Raw genomic sequence first — 25,650 nt, forward strand, 5'->3', positions numbered from 1 at the left:
GATATGATTATTATGTTGCTGTATTTCCTTCCAGACACATATAATCTGTATCATCTACACATAGGAGAATTATGTATCATAATATGTTTTTTAATTTAAATTTTATTGTAAAAGTGACATACAGAAGAATCACAGTTACATAAGTCAGGTAATGAGTATATTTCTTTTTGAACATAACATGTTTTCTAATTATTTCCCCCTATATTAGTCATTTGTTGCTGTGTAAAAATTTACTTTGGAACTTAAGAGAAATTCAGCACTAGTGACTCTCATCTGTAATCCTATCTACTCAGGAGCCTGACATTATGAGGCTCTTGATTTGAAGCCAGCCCAGGCAGACAAATCTTAGAGATTCATCTCCAGTTAATCAGCCAAAGGCCAGAGTAAAGGTGTGGCTCAAGGGGTAAAACACCATCTTTGAGCAGAAAATAAGAATTTAGAGACTTAGAGAATAAGTGTCTCATGTTGTTTCTGTGAATCAAGAATTCAGAAGCAGCAGGGCCCATGTGGTGGGACATGTCTCTAATCCTAGCTACTCGAGAGGCAGAGATTGGTAACATCACAATCTGAGGCCAGCATCACTTGGCAAAATGTTAGCAAGAACTCTCCTTGTAACCAATAGTCTTAGCATCAACAACTGTAATCACTGAGAAATAGGTAGTAGGCCAGTCCTGAGCAGAAACAGGAATACTACCCAAGAAATAACTAAAACCCAAGAGGAAGCCTGAGGATACAGCTCAAGTGGTAGAGCATCCACCTAGCAAGTGCAAAACCTTAAGTTCAAACTCCAGTACCACAAAACAAAAACAAAAACAAAACCAGAAGTAGTATCTTAGTGGGCTGGCGTGAGGTCTCTCCTGAGGTCCAATCAAGGGATTAGCTCTGGCTGCATCATCTGAAAGCTTAATTGGGGCTGGTAGATCTAATGTCAGGGTGCTGATCACATGCCAGGCAAGAGCTGCCTACTGGCAGAGAGCCTCACTTCTTCTTGGTATGTCACCTCAAAGGATCTGAGTGTCATTATGACACTCCTCCCCCCCCCCCCCCCCCCCCGCAGAAGCAACATGAGGATGAGAAAGGAAAGGCAGGAAAGAGGAAAGGCAGGAGCTGTAGTGAATTTCATGGCTCATCCTCCAAAGTCATGCTCCATTATTTCTGCCTTATCATGTGATTTACCCAGGTTATACCAATTCAACATGAGAGAAGACTGTTTCAGAGACTCAGCTTGGTGGAGAATCACTGGAGGGGTGGCTGTCACATTCTTTTTGAAGAGATTGTCACAGACATCTTCCCTCACTAACTACAAAAGGGCAACTTTACCATTTGTAATGGTTGTATATAAATACAGCATAATGTTTTAACCGATCACCTGTAGTTGGATATATACATCATGACACATTTTTTGATACTAGAATGAATGATCTTGACTGTCCATCACTGAACTTGTCAAACTGTTTGCTTGAGATAAATGAAACAGAAAGTCAAATCATGCCTATAAATCGGCATGGCAAGTGAATAATGGATAGGCTACATCAACAAGAACATAGAAAATCTGCTCTTCCTTTCTCTCTTCATTAAAAAGGAAGTTCATAGCCTGTCATGGTGGTGCACATCTGTGATCCCAGCGCCTTGTTGAGGCAGGAGGTACTGATGAATGAGAGGGGATTGTTCTCAGGAAAGGAGTCTGGGGAAGGGTGCTTGTTGCTCTAAGTACAAGATCTTCAGCCAAACCAGAAAGGGGGTACTGGTTTGCCTCTGGCCCTGCCTTATTCTTCACCCTCTAATCCTACCGCTAGATTCTTGGAGGGTTTGGATCCTCCTCTCTTGTGCTGTGGGTGGTCCCAAGAGAAGGGCAAAACCCCTGGGAAGCTGCTGCTTCGGCTGGCAGGACCAAAATCTGGCCAATCCAAACCCAAGCATGAGTCCTGCCCCCAGAGCAAACAGGGACCCAGAGCCAGAGGCAGAGTGGTCGATGACTTATCACATGAGATCTGGTGAGGCTATCTTTGCTCTATTTTGGGAAAGGGATCAATCATGTCAAGGGATGACCACACTGGCCATTGGTAGAAAGCCTGGCACTCTGACAAGGCACCCTCTGTACCCTGACCCACTTGCCAGCTGCAGCTAATTTTAGCAGAATTTGACAGTTGCCAGCAAGTTCAGGGTATTTCAGGGTAACTACTGGACAAACCCAGGAAGGGACTTAGGGGGATTGTCTGTACCTCATAGATGAACCGAAAATGAGGCCTGAGGCTGAACTTTGCAGTCACAAAACCTAATGACTTCCCAGTTCATTTCTTGTCTCAATTAAAGGCAACTTGAAAAAAGGCCTGTTGTTGACAGCTGAAAAGTCCTGACTATATTGTGGATTTTTATTTAACTTGGGGGTTATCTCAGAGCAGCTCTAAATACAGAGCTTGTGAATGCAGTGTGCTCTCCTTCACTTCCATTGTGACATGAACCATATTCTTCCTGTAACAGCTTTGGCCTTCCTACATTAGCCTGTGCCTTCACACTCAAAAACCATGCAGAACTCCAGTCTATATGAAGCACATCTGATCTCTCTACAGATGGAAGTCCATGCCTCCAAAAGCAAGTCCAAATTCTCCTAGGCCAGGCCAGGCTCTCAGTACCCCTTGCTTCTCCTGTCCTCAGGCAACCCAGTGACACCCTGAATTCCAGGGTAGTGGGTGGACAAGCTGGCTCTAGGCATGTCCTCACTCTCTCAACTGTGATTCTGACCTATGCTCAGTGGACATGGCAGCCTGCCCTGTAGCCCTGTCCTCACGGCCCTGTCAATCCTGATCCAATGTGGACCTCTTCTGCCCTTCCAGCCCTGCCCCTGCCCCTGTAGCAATGGGCAGAGTATTTAAACAGCCACAGGCTGGGGACTCTTTAGTGCAGAAATTCTGAGCTGTCTGCATTGGGCAACTTGTATCAAACAGTCAAGTTCTTACCTACCACAGGTAGCCACCAACGCTGTGATTTGGGGACTAAGCAGTCAGGAGCATCTACCACAACTACCTCCTTCTTGGCCCCTCAGAGAGATGGCAACGGATGCCACCAGGAGCCAAGCCCAGACAGCCTTGACTTTGGTAAGGGTTGTTTAAAGCCCAGGGGCCTTAGCTTGGGAGGGCAGCTCCTATGCCCAGCACCCTAGGTTTTATAGAATCCAGATAGGGGAAGAAGGCACTGGGCTGCTTTGAAGAAAGCATATAGGCCTCCAGGGGTCTTGGATATGGCCCCTCTCCCTAGCACCGTCTCCTCACTGGGAGCACCATTGTCTACCTTTCAAGGAGGCCTAGGGAACTTGCTCCTGGGCTGACAGTGCCTGGACTGGGCTTCTCCCAGTGCTGTCTGCCCTCAGGAGATCTTTGTGGCAGTTTCAGGGAAGAAGGTGGGATTCTCTTTCTCGGGGAGTTTGTTGGTGGAAGCCCAGGGTCACTCACTATTGCAAACACAGCCAAAGACTGGAGCAGCCACCCAAGGATCCTATGGGTGGATGCATAGGGACTGACTTTGGAGGCCAGGAATTTGAGCACTTACCTATGGGCTGACATGGCCATTGACTGCGGTCCCTCGTACCCTGGACTACCCTCGCAGTATTAAGATTAGCCTCATTAGTCAAACATGACATTTGGTGACTTATATTTTACTGTGTTCTGGGGTGGGATCTCAGAGCCTGCCCAGCCTTCTCCATCCTTCCCTTTGCTATCCAGCTTGAGCACCCCAGTGACCTCATCCAGGCTTTCCTTTGGCTTTTAAGACATCTCTTACTGATGACTTCCAAATGTATTTATCTCCTGCTCTCATTCCCCTGAACTCTGGCCTCATATGGCTAGTATAGGATAAATGTTTCCTATATAGGAAGATGGTTAGCATACCTATACCAACCTCTGATTCTCTCACCTGCCTGACCCCAGTGGAGCCTCTTCTTCTAGCTGCTCAGGCTGATCCATGGGTCCTTTTAGGTTCTTTTCTTCTTCATGCCTCAAACCTCCCATAGTGTATTTGTATATGATTATCACTGCCACTTCCTGCATCTTGTTCATGTATCTGGATTGTTGGGACATCCCAGAATTTCTGCAGCTTCTGCTCTGCTTCAGGTACTTCCACTCTGTACCCAGGAACCTCCAGGCTTCTTACCCCAGAACCCCCTTCACAGTTTTCGGAGTCACTCCGTTCTCTCCTCAATGAAGAACTGCAGCCTACCTTCTAGAATACATTGGTTACCTTCTTTCCTATTCCTAAATCCTGCTATAACTGCTTTAAGGACTCCTCACCCCACTTGCTCTTCAGATATCTGCTGAAGAAGTATGTCAGATGTCCTGTGGGCAGCTGGGAGCAAGAAAAGCCCTGTTTGCCTATGGCTGTGGACCTTGGTTATGTATCCTGGGACCTCTTAGTCAAGGTTGGTTAAAGGCCTTTGTAAGCTGCCTGAACTTGTTCCCTTCCATTCCTCTAGCTCCCATGCAGGTCAAGCTCTGTTTGTGCTTTTCTTTTTAGCTATACCTGTGAGGCTAGATGGCTTCTTGGGGCTCTTCAAGCAGTGCCCACATCACCTAGTCGGTTAATAAAGTCTTATAAACTTGTGCAAACATCTAGAATGAGTCTCATGAAGTGACTCTGGTAGATTCCTGGGCCTAGGACCCAGGAAGCATTGGAGGTTGGGGCCTAGTGGTATTGTGGCAAGCTCAGAGCCAGTGCCTGAGTTCACACCCCAAGCTCTGCACTCCCAGCTCTATGCTGTGGGGTTGGAGAAGGGCTTGTTTTCTGTATACTGATGACTTCCATATATATCTCCAGCTCGCATTCCCCTGAACTCTGGCCTCACATGACGGTCTGTTTTTAGGGCAAATGTTTCCTAGGCAGGAAGATGGTTAGCATTTTGTGTTTGTGAGAAATGTAGATGATAAAATCAGGTCTCAAGATGATTTGGGAATGGTAGGGAAGATCTGTGGGTGCCCAAAGTAGGTGTGGCCAAAGGTATCTGCTCCTGGGGCATTCCAGGAGGAAAGTGAGCAGACTTCTGCCCATTCTCCCCCTTGCATGCCCAGAGCCTTGAGAATTATGAGGCCATACGAGGGTGCCGCTTCCTCTGGGTTGCACACTGACCCAGTGCCAGGAATAGGGGCATTTCCAATGCACCTTGGGGGAGAGACAGCTCGTGAAAAGCTGAATCCCCAGATGGCTCGAGCTGTAGAACCTTCCAGACAGCACAGGAATAGGAATTAGCATCTACCTGTCTTCTAGTGGAAAGCCTTAGAGAAGTTACTTGTGCTGAGGTCTCAGGAGAAAAGGATGGTTTGAGAGCCATTGGCTGATTAGATTGTCAGATGGATGTGGACTCCAATGGCAGAGCCTGTCAAGCAGAAGGGAGAACTTAGCCAGCCCTTGGAGTGTCCAGTGAGAGAGTGATAAATGAAAATATGGCATCTGCTTCTATTGTCTATTGGATAAGGGTTTACAGGATGTAGTAGAGGCTTTGTGGTCAAACGGTGTATGGGCCGCTGTGATGAGATGGGTGGAGGGGTAAGCTTGGTAGAAGAGAGGGAGTCACCTGAAAACCCACCACTTGACCTTTGTCTCTTCTTGGGTGGGTATCAGTCTCCAGAGCCTGCAAAGAGAATTGGGGGAGTTCCCAAACCAGATTTTCAAGGGGACAAGTCAGCACTTCTAAATTCCTACAGACCACGCCTCCTTTTGTTGTTGTTTCCATAATGAAAGCACAGAAAGAGAGGCCTAAAGAGTGAATGTTCAGGTGCCTGGATGGTGCTATTAGGGAAGAGGTGAGAGGGAGGGATTCCTCAAGTGGACCTTTTGCAGCCTCTAGAGGAATTTTGCCTTAAGGGAGAAATTAACAATCCAGATTCTAAAGTGAGTAGATTCAGGAAAGAGAAAAGGAATGGATTATTGTTTGAGTCCCAAAGACAAAACAAAGGACAGGTTTGTTCTGGGTATGCTATGTTTAACTGTTCTCACTATGAGATATTTGAATGGAGAGAGAGAGAGAGATTATCTTTTCAGAGGAGGCTAGGTCAGCAACACAGGCATGGCACAGGAGTGAAGGTAGACAAGAGGGAGTTTACTTAGAGAACAGACAGAAAGAAGGGCCAGTAAGGAAAGCAAAGAAAGCCTGAACATGTGGAACTTTTGAACATTTGCCATTGCACTGGCAGAAATTTTCCAGATCTCTGAGAGTATTGTAATATAGTCAGATTTGATTGCAATAAAAAAAATGAGTCAAGCCAGGAGCCAGTGTCTCATGCCTGTAATTCTGAGTAAGGAGGCTGAGATCTGAGGATCACAGTTCAAAGCCAGCCCAGGTAGAAAAGTCCATGAGACTCTTTTTTTTTTTTATTGTAAAGATACTATACAGAGGGTTACAGTTACATGAGTGAGGTAATGAGTACACTTCCTCTTGAACATTGTTACCCCCTCCATTGTTTTCCCCCTACCATCCCCTCCCTCCCTCCCTTCCCCAGGTTCTTTTTTTTTTTTTAATTTTTTTATTGTAAAGATACTATACAGAGGGTTACAGTTACATGAGTGAGGTAATGAGTACACTTCCTCTTGAACATTGTTACCCCCTCCATTGTTTTCCCCCTACCATCCCCTCCCTCCCTCCCTTCCCCGAGGTTCTTTTTTTTTTTTTTGATTGTGATTAAGTGATTACATAATTTCCAGAAATTCACAGTATTGTGGAATAATGATGCTCATTTAAAGTCACAAGTTCATTCTAACTTTCCTGGAGCAAATTGTCTGTCACAGTCTGTAATATATAACGGTGCTCACATGTTATATACCATATATGTGATCAGCAGCATGGGGATATTTAGTAGTGGTTCAACCAGATGAGTGGGAGTTCTTTGTTTCTTAAGTCCTATTAGTTTTGTCATATCACCTAACATTTTGGATTTAGCATCCACTTATCATGTACTGTTTGTCTCTTCGTTCTTGGCTTACCTCGCTCAACATGATTCCATGAGACTCTTATCTCCAATAAACCACCAGAAAAACCAGAAGTGGCACTGTGGTTCAAGTAGTAGATAACTCAATCAGGTGTCAGTGGCTCACGTCTGTAATCCTAGCTATTCCGGAGGCTGAGATCTGAGCATTGCGGTTCAAAGCCAGCCCGGGCAGGAAAGTCCATAAAACTCTTATTTCCAATAAACCACCCAGAAAGTGAGAAGTGCTACTGTGGCTCAAGTGGTAGAGCGCTTGCCTTGAGCTGAGGGACAGCGCCCAGGCCCAGAGTTCAAGTCCCACAACTGACAAAAAAAAAGTGGTAAAGTGCTCGCCTTGAGCTGAATAGCTGAGGGACAGCACCCAGGCCCAGAGTTCAAGCCCCATGACAGACAAAAATAAAAAAAAAAAAAACAACTAACAAAACAAAAACAAAAAGTCATTTTGGCTTTATAGACTCTTTTAATAGAAAAACACTTAAGAGAATGTAGGAAACACCTAAAGGGAGTGTCCCAACTCAGGAGAGACTGATTGGGTCCCATTGGTATGGGAGGCAAAAAGGAAAAGTCAGGTGAGGATGTAGAGGGATCCGTGAGGGGGGGTCCATGAGGACATAGGAAGAAGGAGGCAATGGATGGAAGGCGTCCTTATTCACCTAAGGTCTCTCCAGCTGAAAATTAAAGTCTCAATTCAGGCAACCCCAAAGCAAGAGACTAGCCAAAAGGTATAGGGGATCCCTCTGGCATGGTGCCACATTGACAGAGAGACAGCCAAACAGAAGGTCCATATATAGGAGTCACAAGCCAGACGTAGAGGGGAGACAGTGTGGTTGATGCACGGCCAAAAATGGAAATATAAGAGGTCTGACTTGGGGTTCCTTTGGCAGTTTGAGTCCTAGGAGTAGTGGCCAGTAGATGGATGGACCCTTGGAGAAGCAGAGGGGATCCAGCAACTCCTGACGCTATCTCCCCTCCCTCCACCAGGTTTCGGCACTAGATATAAGGTTTGCCAAAAGGAGACTACCACATGGTTCAGGCAGAAGCATACAGAGAAAGCCAAACTGCGCTCTATGGTAGGGTATAGCAGCTTAACTAATGATGGAGAGAGATTATAAAGTGAAGGGTGAGAAGGAGCTGTAACTGCAGCAGATGAGGAAATGACCTCCGAGCCTGGAGGAGTTCCCACTGACCTGCAATGCAGTTACCTGGTGATTACAGGTGCTGTTCAGTGACTTCTATAGAAGGCCACATGCAGTTTTGCACACAGAGAGAGCAAAGGGGAAGGGGTCTATATGTGACTCCACATGAAGAAAAAAAAAAGGAAAAAACAAAGGGGCCATTTTCTCAGGCAGACCATACAGGAAGTACTCAGTTTGGCCTGGCATGTTGCAGAGATTGAGCGAATGTTCAATATTACTACTAGCGAAATGAGCTCCCTTCCCATAGCTTAGTACACTCACTCCCCTCTCCACAGCTTAGCATGCTCCCCTCCTAGGCAACACAAGGCCCATGTAGTTAAGACAGTAAATAATCAGCCCCAACCCCCTTTACCTTGGGATGGCACTCCTCTGGGGCAGCTACCACCATATAAGGCAACAAGAGCCCCTTAGAGTGACCAGGCCTGGGCAGCTGCAGGACCCTTATCTACAATTTGGACAGTAGCCATAAATCCTAGTCCACCATGATGAAGTCCTTGGTCCTCACTCCACACCAGGGTCTCTGCCTCCTAGCCCCTTCTAGCCCCTCCTAGGTTATTTAGGTCACTTCAGACAATAGCCTGTGCTTCTTCTCACTCCTCTCTTGTGAGAAGGGGTTTTGCCAATCCCTTTGCTGGCAATAAACCTTTCTTTGTTCTTTGTACCTGGATGTCTGCATGATTTTCTGGCAAAGTCTAATTTAAATCTATGAATCACTAATATTACTTCCTGGCAAATTCTATGTTCACCAGAATTTTTGACAGCCCTGTTCAGTTCGGACCTTCCCTGGGTTTAAATGATAAATATGAGGATCTGTTTAAGAAAAGTGGCTCAACTAATCTTTGTCCATTAGGAATGTTTTAGATAGCAGGAAACCAAAACTGCCTGTGGCTGAAGTAGTTAGTATTTGTTCCATCACCAGCTTAACAGAGGTGGGTGAATCTGGCATCCTTCTCTCCTCTGCCATCTGTAGACTGCTAACATTATCCTTTCCCTCCAGTCTTGCCTCCTCATGGTTGCAAAGCAGCAGATGCAAAATCAGTCACTCATTCTTACATAGCCATGGTTGCAAATTTAGAGTGACACTGAACTTTCCTCTTCCTGCTAAAATCAGGCTTCCTTTCACTTGTCATTAACTGGAACTGGGTCACATGTCCAATCACCGATGTTTTGCCTGAGAACATCTTAGTTCTAAAAACTAAGGGAGGAGTAAGGGGCTGTTTGGCTGCCTGGCTGTCATTCAGAGTCTCTCTAATCCCTTGAGTTGGTGTAAGACAACAAACATGCAAGATCTTCCAAAGACTGGGTCTACGGCTTTTATCAGCTTATCTTTCCTTTTTGGCTCAAAATTAAAATATCTTTGTGATGACCTTTTTTATTATGCCCAGAGATAATTAGTGTGCCCACATGGCCTCTTCTCCATGAACAAGAACTCTGCCCATCTGCAGGGAGCAGCTAATGGGGGATGTGTAGGCAGAAAAGTAGCTGCACTCACAGCCTGACCTCACGCCACCTTGTGGTCATACCTTGGCCACCCACACTCATGGAAGGCAGTGTTGAATCTGGCTTCCAGCACACAGGCCCCTCACATGATGGAGACCTCTTTCTTCTGGCTCAGAATCTGCATGCTGTGGGTAACCACATTTTTTGCAAGCATGATTGTGGATAGGCACTATAGTTACTCCTACTGGCTTGGCCTTGGCTACATCTGTCATCTGTGCACACTGGTGTCAGCTGGCCCATTTGTTTCATAAAGTCCTAGCTGGCTTTTTTTTTTTTATAGGTGGGTGCCAGTCCTGGGGCTTGAACTTAGGGCCTGTCCCTGAGCTTATTTTGCTCAAGGTTAGTGCTCTACTACTTGACCCGCAGCTCCACTTCTGGTTTTTGTGTGTGTGTGTTTAATTGGAGACAGAAATCTCATGAACTTTCCTGCCCTTGGCTGGCTTTGAACTGTGATCCTCAGATCTCAGCCTCCTGAGTAGGTAGGATTACAGGCATGAGCCACTGGCACTAGGCTCCTGGCTGGATTTTATGCAGTAATGCCAGCTGCCTATCCCCTGACAGGCCCAGCTCTCTCAACAATCCCTCACTTAGAGCTCTTCTCCTCTGACTGCCAATCTGAGAGGCAAAGGGAGGTGCCACAAAGCATTGTAGCACAATGATAGTGTCAGATACAAAAGCCATCCTGCCCCTACCTGCTCACCTCTCTAGCACCCCAGTCTGCTTGTTGAAAGGCTGGTCTTGGAGCAATTTGAATTTCACTATGGTAAGTAGTTTGAAAGGACAGGTCATCCTGGACATAGTGGTGAGAAGACAGAAGGAAATGCTAGGTTTCTGGCTGTTCTCACACACACCCCTCCTGCCCCTGTTCAGGCGGAGCAGATCCTGGCAGAGTTCCAGCTGCAGGAAGAAGACCTAAAGAAGGTGATGAGGAGGATGCAGAAAGAGATGGACCGGGGTCTGAGACTGGAGACTCATGAGGAGGCCAGCGTGAAGATGCTGCCCACCTACGTGCGTTCCACCCCAGAAGGCTCAGGTACCTCAGGGATGGCTCCACATCTGAGCCAGCTGTTGGCCAGGTCCTTCCAGAGGCTCAGCTATTCCCAAACAAGACCCGTGACAAGCAGTGGTGGTCCCTAACTTACTGGATTGGTTCTCAACCCTTGACTCTGCAGGTCTAGCCTACAGCTCTCAAGCTTCAGAAAAGTTTTTCTATCTCCTAGTAAAAGGCTTTTCTCAGTGATCACTTGGGGACCAAAGCTCTGTCCCATGTCTGGACCAACCCTAGGTCCTCATGACTACCTGACCCCAGACTAGATCTCTCTAAGGCAGGGGCTTCCCACTGATATCTCCCAACTTACCTATGTCTCCTCCCACAGCTTGCTCTGGTGTATTGTCCCGTTCCCCCCAGCACCTGGGCTGGCAGCCCCTCATCCAGCTCCTCTGGGGTCCTGTACCTGCCCTTCTCGTCTCCTATGGTCCCAGGGTCAGGTGCTCAGGTTCTAACCAGCCCAGGACTGCCAGGAGATGCCATGAAGCTGAGTATGTCTCCCTTTGCCTACAGAAGTTGGAGACTTCCTTTCCCTGGATCTGGGTGGCACCAACTTCAGGGTGATGCTGGTGAAGGTGGGGGAAGGGGAAGCAGGGCAGTGGAGTGTGAAGACCAAACACCAGATGTACTCCATCCCTGAAGACGCCATGACAGGCACTGCAGAGATGGTGAGCATCTTGGGGAGGGGCGGGTTGGAGAGAATAACTGGGAGTAGGGACTAAGGTTACCAGGATCCCAGAACATGGCAAGTCCTCACCAAACAAGGGCAGCTGTGGACAGGAGGGCCACCAGCCTCAGAGGCCCAGGAAGGCAGCTCAGAAGAGCTCAGTGGACATATGCAATGTGTCTCTCACGTCTCACAATCACCATCTTACAGCCAGGAACAAGGAGGGATCAGTGACAGGAGAAGCCCCAACCAGTGGTACCTCCTCCCTTGTCCAATTTCCTAGAGGGAAAATAAAGGATAAGGACAGGACAGCAGGAAAATACACTTGTCCAGCCTCCTGCAGCCTATGAAACATCCTTCCCAAAGGCTATCCCTTGCCCTCCAACAGATTCATGCCAAGAGGAGTGACCCAAGGCACAATATCTGCCCAAGCAGCAAGGCCCTCTGAGCAAAGAAGTAGAATGAACCCTGGGGTGTGTGTGTGGGGGGGGTAGACAGTGGTCCTGAACATGGATAGGCACAAGGGAAATCCAATTCCCAAAGGTACTGAATCTGAAGATAAGAAACTGCCTCCTGAAGCCCAGTCCTCAATACTATCAGCTTGCTGTCTGTCCATGGAATTGGTACAATTTGAGGCAGCAGCAGTGGGAAGGGCATACCCAACTGGTTCATTGTCAAAGCACTTATCCAGGCTCAGTCCTGTGGGCAGAGGCTATGGCTGACCTTCAGCAGGGGCCAGATGGCAGGACACCTGGAAATGGCAAAAGAGACAAACATCATAGGTATGGTTGAGAATGTGTCTCTACCCAGAGCCTCACAGGACACCTAGCCAGGCCTGAGGCTGGACCTCACTGGGTCCAGAAGAAGGAAGAGGGACTGGGCTGTGAGTATCATCCTGTGTCACCCTACTCCCAGGGCTTCAGTGGGCAGAGTTCTACATCACATAGGTCTAGGGCCTGAGTCCCAACAAACAGCAAGGAAGGGGGGCAGTTGCCGACAGACCTGGTACCCAGTGGCAGGCCCTGGCTCTGACATCTCAGAAACCTCAAGGAACACCTTAGCAGGGAGGGCTTCTGTCTGGCTCAGCCTTAGCTACTTTGGTATATCTCTCAGCTCTTTGACTATATCTCCGAGTGCATCTCTGACTTCTTGGACAAGCATCAAATGAAGCACAAGAAACTGCCCCTGGGCTTCACCTTCTCCTTTCCTGTGAGGCACGAAGACATCGACAAGGTGGGCCAGGTGGAGGGCAGGGCAGATCCCAAATGAACCCTGCCTCATTCTACCTTCAAACACAGCTCCCATTCCCCCTCCTCCACACACACACACACACACACACACACACACACACACACACACACACACACACACACACACACACACACACACACACACACACACACACACACACACACACACACACCTCTTATGCTAAAAGGGCCTCAGCCCAGAGTGGGTAAATGTAGATTTGAGTTGTTGCCCTATAATCCTTCCTTCCTATGAAGCCTCGGAAAATAAGTGCACTATCATCTAGTTCTTATTGTGTGGCAATCCTCTCCACAACCCCAGAGGCATGTGCTGTAGTCACCCCAATACAGATGAGGAAATAGGTTAAGCCATTTGCCCACAGTGGGCAAAGGCAGCTGGCCATTTGAATGGTCTCTAAAGTTACTACAGACCATCACTATACCTTACCACCTCTGGCTGAGTCACAGATGTGACAGGAGTGAGATTTTACCCCACCTGCCAGTTACATTTATACACACACACATATATATATATATATATATATACACACACACATATATTTATATAAATTTCACACATATGCGTTACATGTGATTACATGTCCATATGCCTATCTGTAAATGTACACACAATATTTCTGTATCAATGTATATGTTACGTATATACATGTCTATATATACATTTATGTACTATATATACATTCATCATACACACACACACACACACACACACACACACACACACACACACACACACACACACACACACACACACACACACACGAGACCTCTGGATCAGAGACAAAGCCAGGTTATGGCTCCAGGCAAAACAGCATCCCGAACAACATCTCACATGGTTTCCCAACCTCCAGTCCCCACAGAGAAGCAGGGAGGGTTGAATGGGATCTTGTAGTGTAGCAGTGTGTATTACAGGAGAGAAACTCTGATCTTACACATCACTGTTCTCCATTGAGAGCTACCTTGACTCTGGGGTGACATCTCTGAGCTTTACAGTTCAATGTTCTTGCTTTAGGGGTGTTACTCAGTGGTGGAGTGTTTGCCTAACATGCTTGAGGCCCTGGGTTTTATCCCTAGCACTGCAAAAGAAAAAAACTAAAAGTATCCACTTCGGCACTAGTGGCTCACACCTGTAATCTTAGCTACCAGGAGGCTGAAATCTGAGGATCCCTGTTCAAAGCTAGATAGATAAATCTGAGAACCAGTTCAGGCAGAAACATTTGTGAGACTCTTTTCTCCAATTAGCCACCAGAAGCAAAGCTCAAGTAGCCTTGAGGGGAAAAAATCTCAGGGAACAGCACCCAGACCTTGAATTCCAGCCCCAGTACCAGTACCAAAAAGAAAAAAGGTATCACATTCTTAATTCTTTAGTTGGCTGGATATTAGCCCTGCAGAAACATGAGGTGTTTGTGGAGACTCCTTCCTAACACCCCTATAAGATTTACAGCTACTCAGAGCCTGTTTTCTCAATCAGATGTGTAAGGTGGCATGTGTGCCCTATGGCCCAGGAAGCAGATGGTTTAAGGTCAGAGCTCACTGCCCAGTACCAGTAGCCACATGGCCTTCTGCTTCCCACAGGGCATCCTCCTCAACTGGACCAAGGGCTTCAAGGCCTCTGGAGCAGAAGGGAACAATATTGTGGGGCTTCTGAGAGACGCCATCAAGAGGAGAGGGGTGAGGACACCTTTGCCTGCATTGGCTGCAGGGGCTGCCCTGGGACCCCAGCCCTGCACTATTGGACCCTCTCCCCAGCTCCATCATTGTAGTCCCTGTACTTCCCGGCAGGACTTTGAGATGGACGTGGTGGCAATGGTGAACGACACAGTGGCCACAATGATCTCCTGCTACTATGAAGACCGCCAGTGTGAGGTCGGCATGATTGTGGGTAAGAGCTCCTTGCATTCTACCTCTGCCCAACCCAGGCTGCACTGGGACCCTGTAGAGTGAAGGCCAAAGCAGTAACAATTGATGCCAGTTGGTTCAGGGCCTTGGGCCTGAATCAGGTGGCCTTAGGGGTAGTGGGGTAGGTACTGCAAGTTGGTGGGAGGCATTTCAACCCTGGCAGTCTATTAGTCAGTTCACCAGCTGCACACCTGTCCAGCCTATCGGATGTAATTAAAATACTTTATCCACTAAATTGACCACAGTAAGGCAGATTTATCCAACTGGAAGAGAATAAGCAAAACTGGCCTCACCCGTCAGCTAGGAAGATGGCTCAGTGGTAGAGTGCTTGCCTTGCATGCATGAGGCCCTGGGTTCGATTCCTCAGTACCACATAAGCAAAAAGAAAAAAGCCGGAAGTGGTGCTGTGGCTCAAGTGGTAGAGCACTAGCCTTGAGCTGAAGAGCTGAGGGACAGCGCCCAGGCCCAGAGTTCAGGCCCCACGACCGGATCCAAAAAAAAAAAAAAAAACTGGCCTCACTCCTTCCTCCTAGCCAGGTGCAGGGACTCTACACCAATCCTGGGGCTTTCCCAGAATTTCTGATAAGGAACTTCTTATAAGGAGCCAGCATTTCCTGAGTAACAATGGACTCAGATCACTTACCTGCTATGTACACAGGTGTAGAGGTGTTTTCTGGACTCTCTAGGCCCTGCTTACCCAGAAAGTCAATGTTAAAGTTATATGTCCTTCAGAATCAGCTCTGAACAATGTCATGTGCTCATAATTCGCATCTACAATTATATTCTCTCAAAATTTGTGTATACATATATATATACATTATATCCATACATACATACACAGGCTACAAAGATGTGTAACTTTTAAGCTTTAAGCTCCAGCCTGAACTTACTTTGTTTTCTATTTCCTGCTTGTGTGTATGTCTGTGTTATGTATGTGTGTGTGTTCAGGACCTTGTGCTCTTACTTGGTTTTTTGTTTTTGTTTGTTGTTATTGTTGTTGTTTTGCTCATAGCTGGATCTCTACCATTTCAGTTATATTTCCACTTACGTCTCAGCCTCCTGATTAGCTAGGGTTACAGGCATGAGCCTCCAGCATCTGGCTTTGTTTCCTTTGTGTGTGTGTGTGTGTGTGTGTGTGTGTGTGTGTGTGTGTGTGTGTGTGTGTGTGTGTGTGTGTGTGTGTGTGTGTGTGTGTGTGTGTGTGTGTGTGTGTGTATGTGTCCCACTTCTGGGTCTTGAACTCAAGGCTTGGGTGCTGTCCCTGAGCTATTTTGGTCAAGGCTGTGCTCTATCACTTGAACTACAGCTCCACTTCAGGCTTTTTTTTTGGTAGTTAACTGGAGATAAGGGTGCTGACTGATATTTTCCACCAACAAAACTCTTAGGAATTTACGAACATTGGACTCCACGTTTTCCATTTGCACAGGACAAAATATACGAAAAACTCTGCACCAATTCTGTCTACAGTAGCCCGTGAGCTATTGCAAGGGCCCTCATGGTGGCTTACTCACTTTGAAGTGCCCCCAAACAGATGGAAAGAAGGGCTTAAATATGTTCATAGGGAGTGCCAGAAAACAAAGAGTGGGACACAGACTAGACAAAACCATATTATCCCACATCCAGCACTAGTTGGCAAAGCACGTGGGTCCACCCTACTTCCTTCTGTCTTCCTCCTAACAGCCCAGGTAATGGGCAAGGAAGGTGTTCCTAGCCCAGTGGATAGCTAGGAGACTGCCCCTTCCACCCTGAGTACTAAATCCAGCCCAGGCCTTCCAGCGTGCCCTCCCCCAATGCAGCTCTCATGCCTCCATCCCTGTAGGCACTGGCTGCAATGCCTGCTACATGGAGGAGATGCAGAATGTGGAGCTGGTGGAAGGAGACGAGGGTCGCATGTGTGTCAACACTGAATGGGGTGCCTTTGGGGACTCAGGCGAACTGGATGAGTTCCTGCTGGAGTATGACCGCATGGTGGATGAAAGCTCAATGAATCCTGGTCAGCAGCTGTAAGGAAGTCCCCCTTCCCTCCCTTCCATCCATTCCTGGGCTGCTCCCCAGCAGACAGAAGCTGGGCACTGCAGACAATGACTTGTTTTTAAACAGCTCTGGGGGAAAGTTGCAATCTGTCTCCTTGTTCCTTCATCTCAGTCAGTCAGTCCTGTCCACTATGAACCTGGGACAGTGAAATGCGAACATGCATCTGTGGTTAGATAGGCCTCTCTCTGCTTCTGACAGAGGACCTGGAGCCCAGAGAAAGTTTATAGGATCTCAGCATTTTGTTATTGTTAATTGGTGGTGGTGGTAGTGGTGGTGGTGGTTGTGGGGCTTAAACTCTGGGCCTGGACATTGTCCCTGAGCTTTTTTGCTCAAGGCTAGTGCTCTACCACTTTGAGCCACAGCACCACTTCTGGTTTTCTGATGGTTAATTGGAGAGAAGAGTCCCACGGACTTTCCTGCCTGCCCTAACTGGCTTTGAGTTGTGATTTTCAAATCTTAGTCTCTTAAGTAGCTAGCATTACAGATATGAGTCACCAGTGCCCAGCTAAGGACCTCAGCATTTTAACCCAGAGTACCCCAAAGCACTATGTTTGCCATTGTTTCCAGAACAAATTCAGTATTCAGGGACATGCTGTAGGTCAGCCAACTCATCTTGGGAACCAACTGCACTTAGCTTGTCATTAAGCATGGCAATCAGAGTTGGCCACCTGCCTGGCATCAGACCTAAGCTGGTTGTATGAGCTTCATAACAAACCTTCTCTCATGCCTCCTTTAGGTGATTAGTATTAAAATAATCCAAGATGAAGCCAGGCATCTGTAATCCTAGCTACTCAGGAAGCTGAGGTCTGAGAGTCATGGTTCAAAGTCAGCCAGGACAGCAAAGTCTATGAGACTCTTATCTCCAATTAATTACAATAATAATATTAATATAATAATAATCAAAACAACAACAACAACAAACAAAAATCCTAAGTGACAAGCACACAGACCTTGAGTTCAAGCCCTAGGACTGGCATTAAAAAAAAGTTATTCCAAGATGAAACTATGGAGACTCATAGATTATGCAGAAATGTGGAGCGCACCTCAGGCTGAACACTGATCCTGCGAGCTTTAGTTTCCCCAGCTGTAATGCTCCTGATGGTGTCACAAGGTGGCATGCTGACTCCAGAGTAAGGTTTCAGTCCTCAACCCTTGTCTTTTTCCAGCATCTGGCCCAGCAGCAGGGCCACACAGCATAGTTTCTAAAGCTCCAGCAGGAACCCAAGAACCTGTGCTACAGGAGGTGGGGGGAGGGGGTGGAATGATGGGGGGGCGGTGCAGCTGTAATCGCTATGGGAGGGAGTCAGCACGGGCCAAGCTGTCGTAACCAACCGCCCTGTGTCCAGGTACGAAAAGCTCATTGGCGGGAAGTACATGGGCGAGCTGGTGCGGCTGGTGCTGCTCAAGCTAGTGGATGAGAACCTGCTGTTCCACGGGGAGGCCTCGGAGCAGCTGCGCACGCGCGGCGCCTTCGAGACCCGATTCGTGTCCCAGGTGGAGAGGTGTGTGAATGGGACGGGGCCCAGGGCTGGGTGGCCAGGAGGGGAGAGGGTGGGCTCAGGGCGATCAGGGGAGGCGAGGGTCGGGCTCCGGGACTGGCAGGGCGGGACCTGGGCAGAGGTGCAGAAGGAGGGGCGGGGGCATCAGACCAGGGATACAGGACAGCAAAAAACAGTGGGTCCGCCACCCGGCAGGGTCGAACCACGACCCGGCAGCTGCCTACCCCGAGACCACCACTTGTCAACCCAACAGCGGGAGTGGGAGCTCCAAGCCAGACGGGGTCTCCTGCTGTCCAGGCGGGTGCTCGTCCTCGGCAGAACACCCCCCCCCACACACACACACCAGCCCTCCCCGGGCTCAAGCCCCGAAAGCCCTGTCCTGGGTGCGGTGCGTGGGTGGCGTCCCCTCCCCGGGGCGCGTGGGGGGGGCTGAGCGACCCTCCCTCCCCTGCAGCGACCTGGGGGACCGCAAGCAGATCCACAACATCCTAAGCACGCTGGGGCTGCGGCCATCAGCCACCGACTGCGACATCGTGCGCCGGGCCTGCGAGAGCGTGTCCACGCGCGCCGCGCACATGTGCTCGGCGGGGCTGGCGGGCGTCATCAACCGCATGCGCGAGAGCCGCAGCGAGGACGTGATGCGCATCACGGTGGGCGTGGACGGCTCGGTGTACAAGCTGCACCCCAGGTGAGCTGGCCTGCGCTGGAGGCTGGGGCCGGGGATGTGAGTGACCCCAGAGGAGGGCAGCGGGGATGGAGAGGGCGGGAGGGGAGACGGCAGCCTGGTCTCCCTCCTGTGCAGCTTCAAGGAGCGGTTTCACGCCAGCGTGCGCAGGCTGACGCCCAGCTGCGAGATCACCTTCATCGAGTCAGAGGAAGGCAGCGGCAGGGGCGCGGCCCTGGTCTCCGCAGTGGCCTGTAAGAAGGCTTGCATGCTGGGCCAGTGAGAGAGGAGCTGTAAGGGCAGGCTCCACCCCACAGGTGCTCCCAGCCCACTGAGGCAGGAGGCTTCCTGTCCTGCTGCTACCCCTGGAAGACGGGGAAAGACGCCTGGGAATCTAACGGGGCCTCCTCTCCAGTCCATCCGATCGGTGGGACGGAGGCCTTTCTCTTTGGAATCCACTTCCCAAAGGAGAGTTGCTCACTCAGGACTTCCATGCATCTCCACACTGCCACACTCTTACTGATGCCACCCACCCACCCAAGGGAATGCCCTCTGGACCTTGCCATGGCCGGGACTCCCTGGGAACTCACTCTGCATGAGGAGGCAGCTCCAGCAGCTGGGCCAGCCCAGCCTTAGGCCCACAGCAGAGCCAGCACTGCTGATCACCCAGGGCCCAAGAGACCAGCGAGTCGTCATGAGAGAAAACCCAGCTGTACAGCGGGGGCTTCCCAGGCTGTCAGTGCCTCCCAAGAGGGCTTTTCCTTCACATACTCTCACCCCGCAAGGGGCTTATAGTTTTTGGAATGGACCTCACAGAAGACCCTGGAGAGCAGCCCCCAATCCTCTACACCAAGAGGCCTCCAAAGGGGAGGATGCCAGTCTGGCACCATGAGGAACTCCCCCTCCTCCACTCTCCCCTGCAGGATGGCATCCTCCATCCTCTACCTTCACTGCCCTGGTCCAGGAACTCCAAGAGACCACCGAGGACTACCTTCTTGTCCTTACCAGGCTTTCTATGTGCCATGCCACCCTCTTGATGCCCAACCTGGGATTGTGTGGGGTTTTTAATTAAATATTTTCAAAAATGTAAACATGTCCCGTCCTCCCTTCTTTGACATCTGTGCCAGAGAACTACAGACACAGGGTAGGAAGATACCACACCGTAAGCACACAGATGCTGTGTAAACTACAATGTGTCTTGGAATTCACTGTCGCCCCCTCCATCCATCCAGCTATGCCCAGAGCTTGTGGAGAGTGGCAGAATGGGCTGTAGAAATGGGAATGGATTAACACTGGAAGCTAGAGGCACTAGGCAGCAGCACGCTGGTAGGCCCAAGTCCCTGCCTGGCCATGGACGTGTGCCTGAAGAAAAGGAGGATCAGACCAGGTGCTGGTATAGAGTGGGGAAACAAGCTTCTTTACCTGTTAACTGTTAACCTGATGCAAGTATTTGTTCACCTCATTATCAGAACTAATGTGCTCATGTTGGAACATGTATATTTTGGAACAAGTTTTCATATAAATCAACTCTCAACATTTCCTATTCTCTTTCAACTTTCTCTTTCAATTGAAGGCCTTCTATTGTTTTTGAAAGTCTGCATAGGTAGGTTACACATCTATATTGAAAAAAAAATGAGGGCTGGGAAGGTTGCTTAGTGGTAGAGTGCTTGCCTTGCATGCATGAGACCTTGGGTTCGATTCCTCAGCACCACATAAGCAGAAAAAGCTGGAAGTGGCACTGTGGCTCAAGTGGTAGAGTGCTAGCCTTGAGCTGAAGAGCTCAGGGACAGCACCTAGGCCCAGAGTTTAAGCCCCATGACCGACAAAAAAAAAAAAAAAGAATTTTGTTTACAGATAGTAAAGAAAGTATTATAAAAATACTTATCCAAGCCAGGTGCTGGTGGCTCACATCTGTAATCCTAGCTGTTCATGAGGCTGAGATCTGAGGATAGCCAGCCTAGAAAGAAAAGTCCACGAGGCTCTTAATCACCAATTAACTAGCAAAAAACCAGAAGTGGAAGTGTGATTCAAATGGTAGAGCACCAGCCTTGAGCCAAAAAGCTAAGGGAGAGTGCCCTGGCCCTCAGTTTAAGCCACAGTACCAGCATGAGAAGACAAAACCAAAACAACCAAGAGGAGGTCTTAGGCCAATGCATGAGAACATCTGTACTCTTCAGCCCACTGCTGTCAGATGTGGGCAGGCCTGGCATAGCTGAGCTAGGGTGAGGGTTAGCCAGCCAGCAAGCCCAGGCCCACAAAAAGCTGGCAGGGTTCCTGCTGTGGAACCTCCCATGCCTTTGTCCACCACCAAAGGGGCCTTGTGACTCACTTTCTTGGGGATGCAGGGAGCACTCCAGACTCCAAAAGCTTCATGCAAAACAGCACATAGGACCTTTTGGTACAGATATTAACCTGGCTGGGATGTTCAGGAGCAGGCGACAAACATCTGGCAAACACCAGGTTTCCAGTTCCCAGTTGGAGACAGAGAGAAGTTTCCCAAGGAGGTAGAGTTGATATAGGCCTTATGGGACAGTGAGAGACAAACATAGGTGGCAGGAATGTCTAATCAGGGCAAGCTGCAGCAGAGAAGGCATAGAGGTGGGCAGAGCAGACCATGGATCTTTCATCTGGCCCCAGAATTCTCCCAAAGCCAAGCAAAAGATTCTGTGAAGCTCACAGCCAGCTCAGAGCTGCCCCCATCCTTAGTCAGTAGGGCAAAATCTCTGAGAATCCCAGGGGTCTCAGACTATAGAGAACATCCTCAGAAACAGTCTTCTAAGCCTAGAGAATGAGAACTAGACTGGCAAGGGTGTGGCCTGGAGTTGTAGGAGGGACTGTAAGATGATGTAGAATAGAGACCCTTCATCAGCACTGAGAATAGAAACAGCTTTTGAGTTGCTCTGCTCTGGGAGGAGATCTGGTGCCCAGTCACACACGATGAATGGATCCTGGGATGTTACACTTTGGGGACATGAAGGTCACCAGGAATGTGACTGGAATCTGTTTGGGGCTCTTGTTCTCCCCCACCCCAGGCAGGGGCTGCCAAGTTTGGCCCTGTCTTCTGTTTCTTTCCTTATTTGGACCTCCAGGTGATAAGATTGAGACATAAAGGGGGCCTGGCTGCAGGAAGATGCAGACAGGCTACCACAGAGAGGATGGTAAGTGCCCAATGAGAAATGAGGAGCCAGCAGCCCTTCCTTCCCATTGCCCCAAGGAGCCTGCCTTTGGGCTAGAAAGGGACAGAGGCAAAGATTTCTGTGTTGGGTCCAGGGAAAGGGTCTTTGGGGATAGAAACGGAACCCTCACCCTGGCTCTCCTGAGAGTGCCTGAGGCTGTGCAAAGTGGGGAGGGAACTTTGAGGAGCTGGAGGAAAGATCCTTCCCACATGTGATATTGCAGGCTAGCAGGAAGGCTGGGACTCGGAGCAAGGCCGCGGCCACCAAGCAGGCCCAAAGGGGCTCTTCAAATGTCTTTTCCATGTTTGAACAAGCCCAGATCCAGGAGTTCAAGGAAGTGAGTACCCTTCCCACTCCCCCCAAGTCTCCTCTTCTTTGGAACCCATTCACACTTCTGGGGGGAGAGGGGGGTCGATGGTCCTAGCCTCAACCTTGCTTCTCCTACCATCCACAACTCTCTTGACTTCCTGGGGCAGGGGTGGGGTGGGGGTGGGGATAGCTAACTCCTGAAAACCCCTCCCCTAAGGCCTTCAGCTGTATCGACCAGAACCGGGATGGCATCATCTGCAAGTCAGACCTGAAGGAGACCTACTCCCAGCTTGGTATGTGTGCCCACCTCCCACCTAGCCTGCTTCCCTGATGAGAGAGAATGAGAGCAAGAGAGCAGGAGGGGGGGAGGGAGAGGGAAGAAGGGGGAAGGAGATTGCTTGGGAGAGAGAACAACTTCTTGCCCTTTCTTTCACTCCTCCCTCCCCCCAGTCTAACTTTGCTTCCACCAAAACAGACCCTGCCTTTCCCCCTACTGGAAAGCAGGGGAGGGCAGCCTGAGCTTCCTCTGGGATACCCAGACTCTATGTTCACTTGATACCCACCATCCCAGGGAAGGTGAGTGTCCCGGATGAGGAGCTAGATGCCATGCTGCAGGAAGGGAAGGGCCCCATCAACTTCACCGTCTTCCTCACACTCTTTGGGGAAAAGCTCAATGGTAAGCCAGGGGCAGGTCCATGCCAACAGTGAGCCTGAATCCCACCTGAGACTCACCCAAACCTAGTCTGAACCTGGCTGAGCATTAAATGGCTCCTGCCTGGTCAAGGCCCACATACAGCATGTGGGGCACACCTCTTGGCCTCCTGGGCTCTGGTCACCCACCAATGGGATGGTCTGAAAATGTTTAGCACCAAATCCTGATCTCTCCGCCAGACCTGCCCTCCTCGGGAAATGGCCATTCCCAGGCCAGTGTTCCCCAGGGGCTTGGTATTGGGGAATGTGCCCCCTCACCTTCTCTGGAGACACAGCCCAGCTTCCTTCTGGGTGGGGCCTGGAGGCTGGAGTTGTGCGTGTTCCCCTGATGTCCTTGGTGTGCAGGCACAGACCCTGAAGAAGCCATCCTGAGTGCCTTCCGCATGTTCGACCCCAGCGGCCAAGGGGTGGTGAACAAGGATGAGTAAGTGTGCACTCCCTCACCACCCTGGAACGGCAGAGGGCAATCAGGCTGGTGAGGCCATTTGTGCTGGGGATTGCCTGGACCTTGAGCCTTTGTTGTACTTTGGTGGGTATCCGGCCCTTCCCTATGCTATGGCCACCCTCTCTCCAGTCTGAGCCCCACCCCCACCCCCCACTCTACTCTTGCAGGTTCAAGCAGCTTCTCCTAACCCAGGCAGACAAGTTCTCTCCAGCCGAGGTGAGGCTCCCTGGCGTGTTGACTCCTAGCTCCTCCCCAGATGGGCACTGAGGGGACTCCTGGGCCACTGCTGTGATCACCCAGGGCTCAGAACCCAGCCCTGGCGTCATCACAGGGTAACAGGGACCTTTCTGAAGGAGGCACCCTCTCTACTGAAACTTGGAGGGGTGGGGAGAAGTCAGAGGGGGGTGGTCCACTCAGTACCCAGGGTGGGCTCTTTGACCTTTGACCCCTATTTGGGCTACCACCCAGTCTGCCAGGTATCAACAAGAGGCCATCTGTGGCTTGGAGTTGAAAAGCCCACAGCACAGCCCCAGGGGCCTCTTATGCCGAGTCTCTGCTGAGTGCTGCTTCCCACAGGTGGAGCAGATGTTCGCCCTGACCCCTATGGACCCAGCTGGCAACATTGACTACAAATCCCTGTGCTACATCATCACTCATGGGGATGAGAAAGAAGAGTAGTGGGCAGGAAGGGGAACCTCAATAAATTCTGCTGCCAAATTAGAACTGTGGTACTGGCTTGTCTGTGACAAATGGGGTGGGGACCTGCGATATGGAGTCCAGTGTGGCCCACGCTCTGATAAAGACCACCTTGCACTTCATCTCACCTCAGTTCATTCCATATCACCAACCCAGCCACTCAGCTGGGTACTCAGCAAACTCTTTTCCCAGCAGCCTAACCAGTGGCAGAGTCTCGGGGACCTCCCCTCCCCAGCCAACAGTCCCTCTCCCAGCCCACTGCCCACTGCCTTATTGGTATGCAGGCTCAAGTGGGCTTTGTGTGACAGGCACAGAAGAACCTGTGATAGAGTGCTTGCCTAGCATACACAAGACCTGGGGTCAATCTCTGGGAAGAAAGGAAGAAAAGAAAGAAAGAAATGGTAGGCTAGGCATCCATGGCTCACATCTGTAATCCTAGTTACTCAAGAGGCTGAGATCTAAGGATCATGGTTCAAAGCCAGCCCAGGCAGGAAAGTCCTCATGAGATTCTGATCTCCCCAATCAACTCCTCAAAAACCAGAACTGGAAGTGGAGCTGTGGCTCACAGTGGTAGAGTGCTAGCCTTGAGCAAAAAAGAACTCAGGGACAGTGTCCATGCCATGAGTGCAAGCCTCATGATGGACAAAAGAAAGAGAAAAGAAAGAAAGAGAAAAGAAAAGAAAGAAAGAAAGAAAGGAAAGAAGGAAGGGATTTTGTTGGTGGTGGTGATGGTGTTCACTTTTGCCTTGGGTTTTTTCCTCTTGGGAGGTAAAAAGGGGTACAGAAGGGGAAGGAGGGTAAATAAATGCTATTCAGTAGATGCTATGTGGAAAATGACCTATATAACTTGTGGGCAAGGATGGGAGGAGGAAACTGAGGGAAAGCAAAGAAGGAGTGACACTGCCCCAAAAAAGAAATAAGATGGTTACCCCTCTGTACATCTTAGTAATAAGATGGGAAGGTGGCTCAGTGGTACAGTGCTTGCCTTGCATGCATGAGGCCCTGGGTTTGATTCCTCAGCATCACATAAAAATAAAAAGCCAGAAGTGGCACTGTGGCTCAAGTGGTAGAGCACTGGCCTTGAGCTGAAGAGCTGAGGGACAGCGCCCAGGCCCAGAGTTCAGGTCCTACGACCGACAAAAAAAAATTATATGAAAAGAATGTAAAAGAGAAAGAAAGGAAAGAAGGATGAGGAAGGGAAGGAGGGAGGAGAAAAAGGGAGTGGGGAGGGAAGAAGACAGAAAGGAATAGAAGAGAAGGAAAGAAATAAAGAGGGAGAGGGGGGTAGAGAGAGAGATTGAGAGAAAGATCCTCGAGAATGCATCCTCGAGAATGCATGGGAGGATGATGACATGATGAGAAATGGACACCAGATACCAGACCAGCACCTGCAGAAAATGCTAGAGGAAAGAATAGAAAGTGATCTCTTGCCTCAAGAACTTCTCATGTAAGGTATGGTGGAAAGGTCTTACACTGGAGAGTGGGGGGAGGGGGAGAGGGACTCATGTGAGTGTCCCCATCGCCTACTTCATTTGTGGGAACCAAGGACTCCTGAAGCAACCCCCCAGGG

At 49.5% G+C, this 25,650-nt stretch overlaps 2 protein-coding genes across 2 annotated transcripts; both read left to right on the top strand.

Moving 5' to 3' along the window:
• The first annotated feature begins 2,977 nt into the window (after nt 1-2,977).
• Gck (glucokinase) lies at nt 2,978-19,796 on the top strand. Its single transcript, XM_070014589.1, has 10 exons — nt 2,978-3,095; nt 10,535-10,697; nt 11,226-11,380; nt 12,493-12,612; nt 14,223-14,318; nt 14,430-14,529; nt 16,366-16,549; nt 17,927-18,082; nt 18,534-18,767; nt 18,882-19,796. Exons 1-10 carry the CDS (start codon nt 3,048-3,050, stop codon nt 19,024-19,026), a joined length of 1,401 nt encoding a protein of 466 aa, XP_069870690.1. The 5' UTR covers nt 2,978-3,047; the 3' UTR covers nt 19,027-19,796.
• Nucleotides 19,797-21,864: 2,068 nt separating this feature from the next.
• On the top strand, nt 21,865-24,107 carry Myl7 (myosin light chain 7). The gene is made up of 7 exons (XM_070014587.1): nt 21,865-21,901; nt 22,143-22,256; nt 22,446-22,521; nt 22,800-22,904; nt 23,285-23,363; nt 23,552-23,600; nt 23,961-24,107. Exons 1-7 carry the CDS (start codon nt 21,899-21,901, stop codon nt 24,060-24,062), a joined length of 528 nt encoding a protein of 175 aa, XP_069870688.1. The 5' UTR covers nt 21,865-21,898; the 3' UTR covers nt 24,063-24,107.
• The last annotated feature ends 1,543 nt before the right edge of the window (nt 24,108-25,650 follow it).

Source organism: Dipodomys merriami, unplaced genomic scaffold (assembly GCF_024711535.1).
Source record: "Dipodomys merriami isolate MVZ:Mamm:240054 unplaced genomic scaffold, mDipMer1.0.p SCAF_98, whole genome shotgun sequence".
Taxonomy (NCBI): Eukaryota; Metazoa; Chordata; class Mammalia; order Rodentia; family Heteromyidae; genus Dipodomys; species Dipodomys merriami.

Bases quoted from the DNA above. Each gene is read 5' to 3' on its own strand.
- Gck (XM_070014589.1), top strand. From the start codon at position 3,048: ATGGCAACGGATGCCACCAGGAGCCAAGCCCAGACAGCCTTGACTTTG. The intron at 14,530-16,365 runs GTAAGAGCTCCT...CCATCCCTGTAG, and splicing joins TGAGGTCGGCATGATTGTGG to GCACTGGCTGCAATGCCTGC. The intron at 18,768-18,881 runs GTGAGCTGGCCT...CCTCCTGTGCAG, and splicing joins GTGTACAAGCTGCACCCCAG to CTTCAAGGAGCGGTTTCACG.
- Myl7 (XM_070014587.1), top strand. The intron at 22,522-22,799 runs GTATGTGTGCCC...CCACCATCCCAG, and splicing joins GGAGACCTACTCCCAGCTTG to GGAAGGTGAGTGTCCCGGAT. The intron at 23,601-23,960 runs GTGAGGCTCCCT...TGCTTCCCACAG, and splicing joins ACAAGTTCTCTCCAGCCGAG to GTGGAGCAGATGTTCGCCCT.